Source organism: Argiope bruennichi, chromosome X2 (assembly GCF_947563725.1).
Source record: "Argiope bruennichi chromosome X2, qqArgBrue1.1, whole genome shotgun sequence".
In the NCBI taxonomy this organism is placed as follows: domain Eukaryota; kingdom Metazoa; phylum Arthropoda; class Arachnida; order Araneae; family Araneidae; genus Argiope; species Argiope bruennichi.
The window spans coordinates 133,857,138-133,873,371 of record NC_079163.1 but is presented as its reverse complement, the minus strand read 5'-3'; the positions used below and the strand labels follow the sequence as shown (position 1 = coordinate 133,873,371).

General features: G+C 33.6%; 1 protein-coding gene across 2 annotated transcripts in view; it reads right to left on the bottom strand.

Annotated features, from left to right (window-relative positions):
* LOC129960161 (protein O-mannosyl-transferase TMTC2-like) overlaps positions 1–16,234 on the bottom strand; it is a 923,323-nt gene that overhangs the window by 389,622 nt on the left and 517,467 nt on the right. For both annotated transcript variants that reach the window (XM_056073352.1, XM_056073353.1), the window contains exon 9: positions 11,150–11,211. In XM_056073352.1, the coding sequence (XP_055929327.1) occupies positions 11,150–11,211 (62 nt within the window). The remainder of the gene's footprint in view (positions 1–11,149; positions 11,212–16,234) is intronic.

The window sequence follows — 16,234 nt, the reverse complement described above, 5'->3', positions numbered from 1 at the left end:
CTTAATGCTGCTTGGGTTTGACCTTTCCAATTTTATCCATCTCATATTAAGCCAATTGACTGTTAGTCCACTTGTTGATTTTTTTCTGTTGGTAACAGCTTCTTCCAATGGTTTTGTGGAAAGAAATTCTTGTGGATTCATTTCGACAACTCTGAAAGGGTTCTTTCTTTTACTATTTTGTATTATATGATACCAGTCACTAGGGTTATAAATATACGAAATTTTTTTTTGCATAAGCTTCTATAACTGCAAAATCAGCATCATTGGGAAAATAACTGTGCCCACTTAATAAAAATTTAAGCTCAATTGATTCAGCTTTTATATCTTCACTCTGAACCAATTTCAGTAAACTTAACACAGTTTTTATATTTCGATTCTGTCCTGAACATGAATCTGAATACATTATAATTTTTTGAAAATCCTTTGCGTACAATTTAATGTGTTTAGTTAAACACGATGACACTTCTTGTGAACCCCGCGATGCTTGGGTTATAGGCCAAACATACATGTAGCCTTCGTTAGTCTTTAAATGATGGCAACCAAGATTGTATACATATAAGTTTCTCTTGTAATAAGCCACTGATGTGGATAGTTTTGGAAATGGTAATGCTTTTTCTAAATCAAAACTAAACACGTATATTTCGTCTGAAGCTCTTAATCGATCATTAGCCATACTATTACGGGCAATTTCTGCATTTAGCAAGCGTTTGTCATGTTCAACTTCAGCTGCATTTTTTTCTTCATCTATTGTAGATTGTTTTTTTATTACCAAATAATCACATTTTGTACAAGTATCTTTTGAAGGTTGCTTAAAATGTAAGTTAAATTTTGTCGAAAATATATGGTAATAAAACTTTTCCTTTACTGGTACAATTTGCTCTTCATTACATTGTTCGACATACAGGTTATACATTTTTGCAATAGAAAGGTCTGAATTTAAGTATCTGCGTCTGGGATTATGACCTCTTGTATAATTTCCATTTCCCAGGATTCCTGCTGCGTTTTCTACCAACTTTTCCGTTATTTTGATTATTTTCTATATCTTCGTTATCTGACGATGTATCAGAATCAATACGGTTAACTCTCCTTGAATTAGGATGAAATATCGTATCACTTTCACTGTGTTCTATTTCCATTGACATTTTCAGTTTTTATACCCTTACAATAAATCTTTTTTATTATTTTAGAAAGTCAGAGTTTTTACAGTTATGAAAGAAAATTTATTTAATGTTTTTGATAACACAATAATTTTCGCAAACACTTCAACGTAATATTTTTGTGTTTTGACGCACTTGCATAAAACTCAAACAATTCTAATTAGAAGTAACGGTTACAGTTACTATGAATTTCTTGTTTTTCAGCGTTACCAACAAATATCGAAAGAAGAAGAAGAATTTAATTTTTATTTCAAAGTTTATGTAAAAAAATATCGCTAAAAGGTGGACTTATTCACAATTGCTTCTGAAATTATTATACAATATATTCAGAAGCTATTAAAAAAAGGGCTGTCTAACCTAGAAAAAAGTAACCAACGAGTAAATCCTTTAATAACTAAGAAGATTATTATTTATTTCATCAAAATTTCCAAAAATCAGAAAATGTATAAAAATGGACTTAACCGCATTGGCTTCTGAGCGGCTCATATATGAAGCAATCATACTTTCCCGCATAGATTATGGGTGTATGGTATATGGTTCTGCTCGAGATTCCATTTTGCGGCGACTGGATACTGTGAACCACTCTGCTTTACGAATCTGCTCAGGAGCATTTCGCACTTCTCCAGTTGAAAGCCTTTACGTTATTTGTCACCAATTACCCCTTAACTTAAGACGTAAAAAATGGTCCGTTTTCTATTATTTTCGAACTACATCTCAACCAGGACATCCCGTATCTGAAATTATACTTCCAGTTGGCCTGCGCAGAATATATGATGCCCGTCCATATCATATTCCCCCGTTCTGTGAGCGAGCCAAAAGTCTTGTGCATGGCTCGAACCTTGATAATATCATTATTAAATCAGCTGATATGCTATGCTTTCCGCCCTGGGACACTCCACAATTTTCCTATTTAAATCCCTTTCTTGGATTTGATAAATTATCAACAGCTCCGATTATTTTCCAACAGCTTTATCTCTACCATCGCAATCGGTTCTCTTCATTTATACCAATTTTCCCGGATGGATCAAAATCAGATGACCATGTTGGTTGTGGAATCGTATTTCCATATGAAACACTCAGCTACCGTCTTCATAATTGTTGCTCAGTATTTACGGCTGAGTTGATGGGTATTTCTGTGCTGTACAGAAAATTTTACTCTCTCCTCATAGGAAATTCATTATTTATACAGATAGCATGAGTGCGTTGGAAGCACTATCTCATTATCATAATCGGACCCACCGGATAGTTATACAAATTCTATTCACTTTGCATCTCTTGCAAAAGAAGGATTTCACAGTCAATTTTTGCTGGATCCCTAGTCACATTGGCATTTCTGGAAACGAAATGGCAGATTCAGTGGCAAAATCAGCAATGAACTTTTTGTCTCAGGGACTTCCTTATTGTGATATCAAAAAGTTCTTCGCGAAACACATTTTCGCTACTTGGCAATTAACGTGGGACCTGCGGACACAAAATAAACTGCATTCCATCAAACCAACTATTGGATTATGGTCTGTTCTCCCAACACGCGAGACTGATGTGAAATTAACTCGTCTCCGTATAGGTCATACGCGTTATACACACCGACATCTCATTTTTGGTGAGGCGGCTCCAAATTGCGCCATGCCATAAGGATTTTACTGTAAATCATATTTTAATTGAATGTCCCGCTTTTAATCAAAATCGTGTTCATTTTTTTAAAACATCGTCATTAACCTTGCAGGACTTGGTGGGCGAGAGATACCACCCGAAAATTTTTAAGTTTTTAAAATCTATTAACTTTTATATTTGCATTTGATATTGTGAACAATAGTTTTATCATTTTGGTCATTAGTTTCGTATCATTCATCTAACATTCATTCAAACAAGTCTATCTTATAGTATTGCATTATTATACTATACATGCTTTTATTTCTATCTGCTTTTATATTTTAACTAATGTATAAAAACCATATATTAATGTTTTACTTCTACTTTTATTTTTTACCATTTGCTTGGCGCTGCATGGCCAAATATGGCCCTTGCGCCACTAAATACCATAAACAACAACATCTTCTTGGCAATTCACGTGGGATCAGCGAACCGAAAATAAATTACATTCCATTAAACCAACTATTGGATTGTGGTCTGTTCTCCCTATACGTGAGGTTGACGTCAAAATGACTCGCCTGCGTATTGGACATACTCGCTTCACGCACAAACATCTTCTTTTCGGTGAAGCGGCAGCAAAGTGCCCCACATGCCGTGTGGATTTTACTGTTAAACATATTTTAATTGAATGTACTGATTTTAACTTCCAACGTATTCGTTTTTTTCATTTAACTTCGTTGAACTTGCAGGACCTTGTGGGTGAAAATCCCAACCCAAATATTTTTAAATTTTTAAAAGCTATAAAATTTTATACTCGTATTTAGTACATAGAATATCAGTTTTATCACTGTGATCAATAGAACCCAGACATTGATTCTTTCCTTAATTATATATTTGGCTCTTGCGCCATTAAATCTCAAAATACCATACCTTTCCTTAATTAGTCCATCAGTTTTTTTTCCCAACTAAATTTGTTATTTAAATCTACGTTTTACCTCACTTTTATATTTTACCATTGGATTGGCGCAGCATAGCCAAATATGGCTCTTGCGCCAATAAACTGCACAAACCTAACCTAACATAATCTCTTGTCGAGGGTGTAACATGCACTTAATTGAACGGCAATTACAAAATACTATCAACAAATTGTTGAGTTGGTGCGATGAGAATGGACATAAACTTTCAGCTGAAAAGAGCAAGTGTGTCCATTTCTGTAGAAAAAGGAGCATTCATCTTGACCCTATCCTGTCAATAAGAAATATTACTATTCCTGTTGTTCATGAAATGGGGTTTTTAGGAGTGGATTTCGACTCACTTTCACTTTCACTTTCCTCCCGCATATCTTGCAATTACGGAAGAAGTGTGAAAAGTCATTAAATATCCTCAAGGTGCTTTCTTGTACATCTTTGGGTGCTGATCGCGCATCCCTTCTTCGTATCTACAATGCTGTTATTTTATCTCGGATTGATTATGCATGTATGGTTTATGGTTCTGCCAGACCTTCTGTTTTACGCAGGTTAGATACTATTCATCATGCAGCTCTAAGAATTTGCTATGGTGCTTTCCGCAATTCACCTGTGAAGAGCCTTTATATTTTATACCATCAGTTACCGCTTGAATTACGCAGAAAGATTATCTCTATTCAATACTATTTTCAAACACTTTGTGTCCCACAACATCTGAGTTCTCATATTCAGTTTCCTGTTCCCTCCGCAGACTTTATGAAGCTCGCCCTTCTCACATACTACCTTTCAGTGAGAGGATCAAAGGCATTGTACACGAATCGAACCTGAGCAACGTTATCTTTCAGACCCTTTGGTTTTTCCACCTTGGGATATACCAGTTTTTTCCTTCTTGAATCCTTTTTCCGGCTTTGACAAATCCACAACAGCTCCGATTGTTTTTCAACAAATTTTTAATTCTCATCGCAACCATTATCATTTCTACACATCTATTTACACTCTGACGGTTCAAAAAGAGATGAACATGTTGGCTGTGGAATAGTTTTAGGATCTGCTATTCACAGTCATCACCTGCATAACTCTTGTCCAGTCTTTACTGCTGAACTAACAGCCATGTTTTGTGCACTTCAGCAGATTAGAGTTTCTACCCAGCGTAAATTTTGTATATACTCTGATAGCATGAATGCCTTGAAAACCCTTTCTAATTTTAGCAACCGAATTCACCCAGTTGCTATTGATATTTTATCCTCTTTACATACGCTTAATAATAACGGTTTTAATATAATTTTCTGTTGGGTTCCTAGCCATGTTGGTGTCTTTGGAAATGAGTTGGCGGATAAAGCTGCAAAAGAAGCTCCTTCGTTTCTGCAACAATCTCTTGTATATACTTGACTCGTCTCCGTATAAGGCATACGCGCTTCACTCACAAACATCTCATATTCGGGGAAAATGCGCCTATGTGCAACAGCTGCCAAGTTAATTTTACTGTTCACCATATCTTAATTGAATGTCCTGCTTTTAATTCTTATCGTGCTCGTTTTTTTAACTCGTCTTCAACATTACAAGACTTGGTGGGTTAAAAACACCACCCAAATATTTTTAAATTCTTACGAGCTATTGGCTTTTTTACTTGCATATAATTTTTCTATTATTCCATTTGTGTTAAAGATTTTTTGTGTTCTTGTTCGTTCTTCTTTGTTTCAAATTTTCATGAAACATGTTTTTTAAATGTTCAGATACTAAGATCACTTTTTACATTATACAATTTTATCTTTGCACACTTATTTAAAATACTCGTTTCTTCGATCAGCATATCTTTTATAATTTTACCATTTGATTGGCGCAGTATGGCCAAATGTAGCTTTTGCGCCAATAAACCACACAAACCAACCAACCTCTTGTATATACGGATGCGAAGAGAGCATTATCTTATTTTATTAATCAGTTATGGCAGAATGACTGGGATACACAGGTCCATAATAAGCTTCATTCAATAAAAACTTCTGTTAATTTGTGGCCTGCTCTATCTATGCGAGAGATTGATGTAAAACTGACTCGTCTTCGCATAGGGCAGACCCGTTTTACTCATAAACATTTGTTGTTTGGAGATGAAGCACCGAAATGCCCGACATGCCGTGTAGACTTCACCGTTTTACACATTTTAATACAATGTCCCTCCTTTAATCATCATCGCAACATTTGTTTTCTTCGCCATCATCATTAACACTTCTGTTGTTTGTTTGTTTGTTTCTTATGGCACTTGCCACAGACAAGCCTGCTGTTACGAAGACAGCGATTTAAGCCTGATGGGAGCGTCTCTTGTTTTTACTGTAGCGCCAACTAGGACCAAGAGTACGACTTTGCTACTCACGCATCACTCATTCGCTTGCACAACCCCTTTTTACAGGAGGGCACACTCACGCATCTCACAGATAGAACAGGAAGAACAACCATGCCCAAACCGGGACTCGAACCCAGGACGCCCATATCACGGGGAAGACGCGCTACCCCTATGCCACGACGCCGGCTTAACACTTCTAGACTTAGTGGGTGAATATCCCCACAAAAATATTTTCCGCTTCTTAAAAATCATTGATTTTTATAATTCTATTTAGTTTTTAATGCCTTTTAAATCGTCTATGCTCCAGTTTTTGTTTTACTTTTTAATTTTACATGTGGAATTTAAAAACATTGGTCAGATCAACTTAATTTTTATAACGCTTTTAAATTGCTATGGAAAATATTTTAATCATATGTCTGGCGTAGTTTAGCCAAAACATGGTTCTTGCACCAATAAAATTGAACCAACCAACCAACTTCCGCTACATGTCGATTGAAATTTCCTCAAATCATATTCAACATCTCATAATTCAATCAGTTTTTGTCACAGAATAAAGAAAAAAATTTTTGTTAAGAGTGTTAAGAATTTTTCACTAAATATCATTATCTTAATCAGGAGATTGAAAAGAAATCGTAATTTTTGAAAATATAATTTTTTACGTCATCTGAAGAGATTTGTAACTGGGACTATATATCTTTTCTTTAGAAATGAGCTACTGATCCTCAATTAAATAGATACTCATACCCTTTTACTAAGTATGATACTTAATACTGCGATAGATACTCTGTATATATAATGATTAAATATTGACTATTATTGATCGTTACTGAATATAAAAAGTCATCATCTTAATTAGAAAAGGATCTCTTCACATCACATCATTGAAAATTTATTGATTCTTTACACAAGAATTTTTTTCATTCTTATTTAACTTCAATTACGACGTTTTAAATTCTAAACAAAAATAAATTTTCTTTATTAAAAAAGAAAAAAAAAATATCTATAACAACTTACTGCGAAGATAACATTCGTGTTCGATTTCTTTTCTTTCTTTCTTTTTTTTTTTTTTTCTTCTTGATCTATATCCATAAAATCTTTCCATTTGATCAACATCATTCATTTCTCATTTAATGAAACTTATTTTCGACTTCCCTACACACAATCATTTTTATGTACTTAGTTATTTATTTTATTATTTTCGAAAGGACAATCATTTAATTTCTGCTGAACATAAAATAGATTATTTCACTTCTTATGTTTTACGAAGATACTTATCATTAAGTATCAAGCCCTTGCCTATTTCTCACAACTTTAAGTATTATTGCCCCACTTTATCGTAAGCTTTTATCATATGTGTACAAATGCCATCATTACGATTTCATATTTATTTATTTTACCTTTCCTGCCCTTTGTTTTCTTTTAATAAAGTATCCTATTAAAAAATATAAAGAAGCATAGCTTTTATCGAAGGAAATGGAGTGAAAAACATTTCTATTTTGTTTGTCCCTTCAAAACTGTCTTGTTCTTTTTATTGTTGAAATATAAAATATGCATGTAACTGTATATGTAAATGTAGGACAAACACTGACTGAAACAAATACTCATTTGCGTTCTTTCTACATTTGTGTACATGATTCCGATATGGTTGAGAGAAAACATATTCAGACTTATGTTGTTAGCAATTTAAAAATTCGGAAAGCTTTATGGGTAAAAATATGTCACACACAAATAAAAAGGTAAGTCTAGGGGGAAAACAAGAAGTCCCATGAGTAGGATAGAAGATAAGAATTGTTCTTAGAATCATTTAACAATACACAATATCCAGACTGCTGCACAAAAAGTACTTTTAGATAATAAAATTGACTTAATAAAATACTGCACATTCACGTTTTATTCAAGAAATGATTTATTCTTTTTCTAAAATTATGTCGAAATGGAATTGGAGTTTTCTGAAAGGTTTGAAAAGAAAGATTAAGAGCTGCATATAACATCTCAATGTGCATATAATTAGTGTGGTCTCCCCTTCACATACTATTTAATAATTCATCTTCTGACACTGAGAAAGGCCATGGATGCCAAAGTTTTATTTTCAGCACTTCAAAGTTGGATCTTTGAGAAGAAAATTGGTTCATTAAACACTAGGAAATGGTAATTACGAAAAGACTATTAGCAAGCGATGCCTGGCGAATAATCGCTGACAAACATATAACAGGAAACTGAATATATATTTTGGAAGTCTTTTTTACAATCAATTGAAAACAAAATTTGACACAAAACTGCAATTGTAGTCACAAGATGGTATACGAAATTTCATTTTTGTAAGTCACTGCATTTTGAGTTATAGCCTCTACATGTACGCGAAAGTACACGGAGACAGACAAACAGATTTGACGAATTTGGTCCAACACTGGATAAGAACCTTCACATTGGAGATTAAAATGTGAACCAAATTTCATTTACATACGTTGTCAAGTTTTTAAATTATATGCATATAAAATTAGAATGCATGGTCAACTTCTTGACACAATTGATGCTAATTTTGATATATATCTACTTTATGTATGCTAAAACTGTGTACACAATTTTATCTATCTACCTATTTACCTTTAGTAGTTACCGCTTCGATTGTACTCTAACAACCGGACAGACTTTATTTGAATGGATTTTCTTTGACAAAAATCCACAAATTTTGTGTAAAGGCCATATGCCAAATTTCATTCACCATGTCTAGAGCGTTTTTGAACCATTGTGTTCAAGAACAAGAGAGCGACCGGCAGATAGAATTCCAAAAATATATTTTAAAAGAGATCTAAAATGAGAAAATGAGTCAAAATCTCAAGTTCGAATTTTTTGGCAATTGCAATACTTTTTTTGTATACTTCGTCTAGGAGAAAATAAAAATTACAAGTTAGAGAACATAATATACCACTACATTCCAGAAAACAAAATACGAACGAGAAGATGTCTAAATATTTATTAAAGTAAACTAAATTGCTACAAGGGATGACATAAGCGACTAGCACCAAAGTATGCATCAAAATATTCAATAATTTGAATATACATCAGTTACAGAACCAGAAATATCATTTCCTTCTTCAATTAAGATATTTAATTAATCACAGAAGAAAAAAACCAATTACATTCAAATTTGTATTAATAAAACAGATGATGATAAAGGAAAGAAGAAAATCTTGCAAATTATGCAAACATGTATGTTTCTAATAAATGCCTGATCATATTCAGGTTTTCTTCCAAAATCCCTTTTATGATAAACCAGTTCAAAGATAGTACTCTAATTCAAATTGAATATCTGAACAAATTATGATATTTGATTTTGCTTCTGAGCATTGCTGTCGTCGTGGAGGGGATGTCGACTATTAAGAGATGGAAGTAAATATGGTGCTTTGAAAAATGTAGCATTTTTACTTCAAGAAAAGATAATAATGCAAGAGGTGCATAAAATTATTTTAAACTGCTTATGAAATTTAATTTCGAAGGTATAGGTCACAGGAAGGATTCATAAAAAAGCTTATCACAGTTAGATTTCTTTTGTACTTTGCAATTTTATTTTCAGAAATTTAACTCACCCAGTCCGAGCATTATTTATGTATCGGATTAGTGCATTTTTAAACTTCTCACCTAAAATTTCGTCATTAATACGCATTATAAAAGAAAATTCTGGATAATCATTTATCATCTTAAGTATTCTATGGATTTTTAGTTAAACCAAATAGCGCTTTTCCAAAAAAAAAAAAAAAAAAGTATTATCCCAAAGAGTATTTGACAGCAGTAAAAAAAGAAAAAAGAAAAAAAAATACATGATTTTTACATCCAAAAGGATAATAAAAAAATTTAAAGCAGACAATAAAAGAATGCAGCTTATTTTCGCTTTTAGTGATGCTTTGGAACAACAACTATTCTGAGAAATAAAAGATGTTTAAACTTAAATTTCTGAAAATAAAATAAAACTAAATATATAAAGCTTTCTCTATTTTGTTTGCACGTTCTCTTTTTTAGTCTTAATCATTTCTAAAATTATCTGACTGCTATTGATAAAAACCCAGTGTTTAAAGATGTGCTTAGTGTCTAATTTGAAAGAAAAAAATTATGCTTTTCATAGTTTGCGTCAATAACTTAGCCATATTGATGATTAATGTATCAAAAAATGGATGCAATAAAATAAATTAGAAACGCCAAACATTTGTCTGATTGTTTCTATAAATAACCAAATCGCGTTAGAATTCGAGCAATTAATAAAGATTAAAATTTCCATTAAGGATTTACTTTAACAGTTTTTTTTTAATTTGAATGTTTGAGAAAATAAAAGGGAAGCAAATTTAATCATCAACATAGTAATGACATTTTAATTCTTGATACAAAAAAAAGTACTTAACGTAGTCGTCTATTTCTCTTTCAAAGCATTTTCATCATTTGTTAATCCTTGATGATTAAAATAAGCTCCCTTTTTTCGATGCATATTTAACATTTTGTATTAAAAATTGATTTTCACTTTTTTTTTACATCTTAAACGAAGCTTAAATTTTATATTTTTATCATAAATTAGATTTAAAATGATCGCTTAATATTTTTCAAACAATCAACAATTAGAATTATTAGCAATGAGCTATGCCTGTTATCGTGATTTAATCTTAAATATGGCATCAACTTTTTATACATAAGCACAAATAAACTACCTCATATATTTTTTAAAGTATTTGACTCATTATTTATTAAGTTAAAATAATTGTAATTTGTAGAGACCCAATTTCTAAAATCAGAAGCTTGCCTTTGCAAATAAAAAAGTCATCGCCTTTGGATTTTCAGGAATATTCTTTCAACTATAAAAATACTATTTTCAAAATAAACTAATATATAATTAGTTAATTAAAAAACATTTCTATTATTTAAATCCTAAAATATTTTAATAAAAAATGAAGTTTAAGGACATTATAAATATTTTAAACTTACCTTTTATGTTTTCATCAATAACAAAATACATATATAAGTTTGAGAGTTTACAAAGCATTCTATTTATGTATTAACACTTACTTTTTGTACAAAAAGATATAAAAACTAAAAGTCGATCAATATCTGCTTACCTCAACGGCTTCGTCCTTACGTCCTAGATGTCCGAGTACTAGACCCATGTTTAGATGTGCCACTAAAATGAAATACATACATTTATAGCATTTTTCTTTTTTAAAGTTTCTAAGTAGAATAAGTGCTGCATAATTTCTGCGTCTGCATTTTTATTTCATTCTTTTTTATTCTCGTTGCAAGAATGTAGATAACTCCGTAGGAGACGCAAAGAAAGCAAAGTTATGAAATAAGTATGTTTACAGGATTCGCGTTATTTATTTTAGCAAATGAAATGAAGTTTCAAATTCCCCAAAATATGCAATGGGCTATAATTATAAGATTTCTTGCTTTTTCTTCGTTTTCTGTTGGATAATTTCGGTAACATTGATCTCAAAACAAATATTCATATATCATCTAAAGAAAAAGTGGCCGAATGTTTTAGATGAAATAATTTTGCTAGTCTTTAAACCTTAAAGGAAAATGACGTTTAGTTACATTGCAAATTGTAAGTGTATTCTGTATTATGAATTAAATATGGGCTGGACAAACAAGGTAACAAAGACAAAAATTTATTTGCTATCTATTACAGAATCAGCGATGTTTAATACATTGCACAGGATTTCCAAACTAAAAAAAAAGATTTTGGCCGATCCGGTAAGAAGTTAGAAAATTCATTGATTAATTTAAAACAAATATTTTTAAAATTAAAATAAAATATTAATCCTATCCTTCACCCATTAATTACGACTAAATTAAAGATTGTTGCTATGTTTTTTTAATTCATTCGATTTTATTCGTATACTATTCGATAACTCTTTTCGATTCATTGGTATATTTAAAAAAATGGATTTGTACAGTAAATCCGATTTATAAAATCAGGCTATCCAAAGAGAAACTCCAGTCGACAAAAGCATAATAAATATATCACGTCCGACAAAGCTCCTCAGGGGCTCACCTACTATAAGTGAGTACGGGTGTCCCAAGCCCGAGGTACTCAGGGATCTTTACTCTCTTCATGCTTACTCTCCTCTACTCCTTCTACTATTTGCTTGATCCTTCCATCCCTCGACAACAAGCGAGGGAGCTCCTCATAAGAAGCTGTCGCTGCTCTGTTTGCTCTTGCTTCTCATGGACAGCCGAAACCCCACGTGTTGGCAGTGCGTGGCGACCCATTAGAAAGATGGGTGGTGCACTGTGGTCCCCTGTGCATCAATCGGCTGGTAGCTAGTCATCTTAGTGGCTAGTATGCTTGGAATCAAGCGAACGGGTTACTCCTTGGGCTTGGCGTTAAGGGTGGTCACTGACCCCGGAGTAACTCTAAGCGTATAGGTTCCGGCTAGCACTAAGGTATATGCCGAGGCAGGAAACTACCAGAGCTCGTAATTGACTTCCCTTGTTTGGCTCCGTGGTGGTCGGTGTCGTCGGGCCTGAAAATTAAACAATGTCATATGGGCTCCTCCAAGAAATCTCCCTTCAGTGGGCATCACTCTGATTACAAATCCTTCATTCACCATTTTGATTCCTTTTTTGACAACAACAACGACAACAACGCATTAGCAACAGAAATCAGAAACGCATTTATTCGCAGACAGCAGACAGTAGCAATCTTTTTTGACATAGAGAAGGCTTACGATCGTGCCTGGCGTTTTGGTATCCTTCGTGATCTTTATAAGTGCAATCTGCGAGGAAATTTACCAATATTTATCCAAAATTTCTTAAAACTAAGAAAGTTTAGAGAAAAAATCTGTGATCAACTGTCAGATTATTTTTTTCAACAGGAGGGCGTACCCCAGGGGAGTGTTCTTTGTGTAATACTTTTCGCCCTAAGAATAAACGACATTCTACAACAACTTCCACTCTCTGTGAAAGGCTTTCCTTATGTAGATGACCTGTACATATCTTGTACAGCATATAATATTAATTTTATAGAACGACAACTGCAATTAGCTGTGAACAGAATTCAGGAATGGTCAACTTTTAATGGGTTTTACATTTTCTACGGGAAAAAACATCATGCATACACTTTTGCCGAAAACGCCGCCTCCATCCAGAACATGCGATAAAATTGGATGGCAAAGTAATTAATCTCATCAAAGAATGACTAGAATGACATAGAATTCTGCTTGTTTAATTTGTATGTTACTAAGACCTGCATCAGCAATAATCGTTTGAATTCTCTCAGAAAAGGGGAGAATATTGAAGGGACGAACATTGTAAAGTGGGCGTAAAGTGTAAACCATACGTGGCGCAAGAGCCAAAGGTAGGCTATATTGCGCCAATCGTATGGTTTGAGATGATATCACGTGAGAAATTTAAAATTACATTAAAGATCAGGTCAGCAAAACAGCAACAATCAAAACATGAGAGACAAGTTAAGCAAAACAAGTTTTAATCTATATAAAATGATAAAATCCAATAGCGTTTAAAGAGTTAAAAATATACAGATGGGGAGGTTCTCGTTTGTTAAGTGAAGTTGAGTTAAAATATTTAATGCGATGAGAATTAAAATTGGGGCACTCAGCTAGGATATGAGCAACAGTTAAATCAACATTACATGATAGGCATCTGGGCGCTCTCTCACCAAATAATAGATATTTATGAGTGAAGCGAGTATGACCGATTCGAAGTCGAGTCAGTTTCACGTCGGCTGTTCTTATTGAAACAATGGGTCACAAATGAATATGCGGTTTAATGAAATGTAGCTTATTATGGATCTCCAGATCCCAAGACTCCTGCCCGAGAGAATGGATATAATGAATAATTCTAAGTTTTCAATCCCGATATGGAATTGACGTCTGCCATAAACTAGAAGCTGCTTTGGCAGCACAATCAGCGTCTTCATTGCCCAAAATTCCAACGTGACCAGGAACCCAGCAGAATAAAACTAAAAAGTCCCTGGTCTGAAGTGTTTGCAAGCAACATAAAATATCTACTGCCACGGGATGCATCAATTTACCAGGGTGGGATAATATCTCCAAAGCACTCATGCTGTCTGTTTATAAAATATATTTACGCCCATCAGAAATTGCAATTTTCTGAAGAGCGCAAAAAAACGCTATAAGTTCCGCTGTCAAAACCGGGACAAAGTTGTGGAAGACTTATCGAATGTATAAAATGGGTTGATGTATGAAAAGACAGGGACATCCCAAGGTGGAAAGACATAGAATTCTGCTTGTTTAATTTGTATGTTACTAAGACCTGCATCAGCAATAATCGTTTGAATTCTCTCACAAAAGGGGAGAATATTGAAGGGGCGAACATTGTAAAGTCTACGAAGATCATTGGGAATTGTCATTTGCCTTAGTGGATGATCAGAAACCGACTTGATCCTAAGATAGTACTGAGCCGAGAGCATTTTACATCTTAAGTGTAATGGTAACTGATGACATAAAGACTTTGTACGGGCGAGGTTCTGAAGGCACCATAACAGATTCTCAAGGCAGAATGATGTACAGTGCCCAATTTGCGTAGAACAGTGGGTCGAGCCGAGCAATACACAGCACATCCATAATCAAGGCGGGATAATATTATTGCTTGATAAATCCTCAGCAGATAAGTGCGATCTGCACCCCACGTCGTTGTCGAAAGAACTTTAAGGATATTGAGAAGTGATTCGCATTTCTTCCGTACTTTCAAAATATGTGGAAGAAAGGTGAGTTTCTTATCAAATATCACTCCCAGAAATCGCATGTCTGTAACTACAGGAATGTCCACATTACCAATGCGAATTATAGGATCTGTATGTATACCCGTTTTCCGACAGAAGTGGACACAGCGGCTCTTTTCAGCAGAAAGAGTGTGGCCATTCTCGTTACACTATGTCATTAACTTATTCACAGCATGCTGAAGCTGTCGCTCAATTAAATGTATACTAGAGCCCTGACAAGATATCTGAGGATCATCAACATACAAAGCGCCCTTAACAGATGGAGGTAATTGGTCTAAAATCTGACTAAGTTGGTTGGTTGTTTGGTTGATTTGATTTTATTGTCGCAAGAGCCATATTTGGCTATACTGCGCCAAACATATGGTAGATAAACAAGATCAAGGTGCTATAACGTATGGTGGTATAGTATTAGAATTAAAATCTAAAATCACTTTGAAATTTCTCAAACTGAAGTCTAAAAGTCAAAATATAGCTTGTTAAAGCCAATTAAATCTATTAAAAATAAATGCAAGTTGTAAAATATTAAGATGCCAAAAAATGTATAAATTCTCAAGGGTGAAGAATAATAAATGAAACAAATATGCAAGCCATACAGATAAAATGCTAAAATACAAAATTATAACTAGAAAAATTTGAATTTTCAATATACATATGTTCAATTAAGGTTAACAGTCAAAAAATAAAACCTGTCGGGAAAAAAGTTGCGATAAAGCTATATATTTTTGTATTTTGTGGAAATAATGTATTTCCTCTTTTCGTGTTTTTTAGAGAGTGGGGCAGGCGAGCCTTCCAAATCCTCAGACATATTATATTCAATTATATCCTCTTCAGACGCAGAGGTGGAGCTCATATCAGCATCGGCATCAGATTGTTGAAACTGCACATTCTTTGTTTCATCCGAAGGGAAAACAGATGTAAAATTAGTACCAGGTAAAGGAGTTTTAACAGGGCAAACATTAGTAGCAACCTTCATGGTCGAAGCTGCATTTTTAATTACCACAGAATTGGGTATTAAACGAGGGGAGGTGGTGTAAAATTTAGTAATTTTTTCTACATTAGAAGTAATGTTTTCTTTAACTGGAGAATCTTTTTTTAAGTTTTTTCCGATTTGTAACAGTTTGAAAACCTGTTAAATCAGGGAAAGTGGGAGCGTCTTCACAGATTACTGCAGTAGATTCAGTGGAGATGCTTTCGAAGCAGAAGTGCAAAGAAGTGTATTTGTGCTAGAAGTTATATCAGCTGGATCCCACTGAGTGGATATGGTTGCGGATAATTTTTGGACGACAGAAGCGTAACTATTTCCAACTTTAGGGAGTTTAGACTTTATAAGTTTACGAGCTTCCTGATAAGATTTTTGATATTTTATCTTTGTTAAAATTATTTCCTTTTCTTGTTTCCAAGAAAAGCAGTTTCGGGAAAAAGAAGCATGATCTTCCTT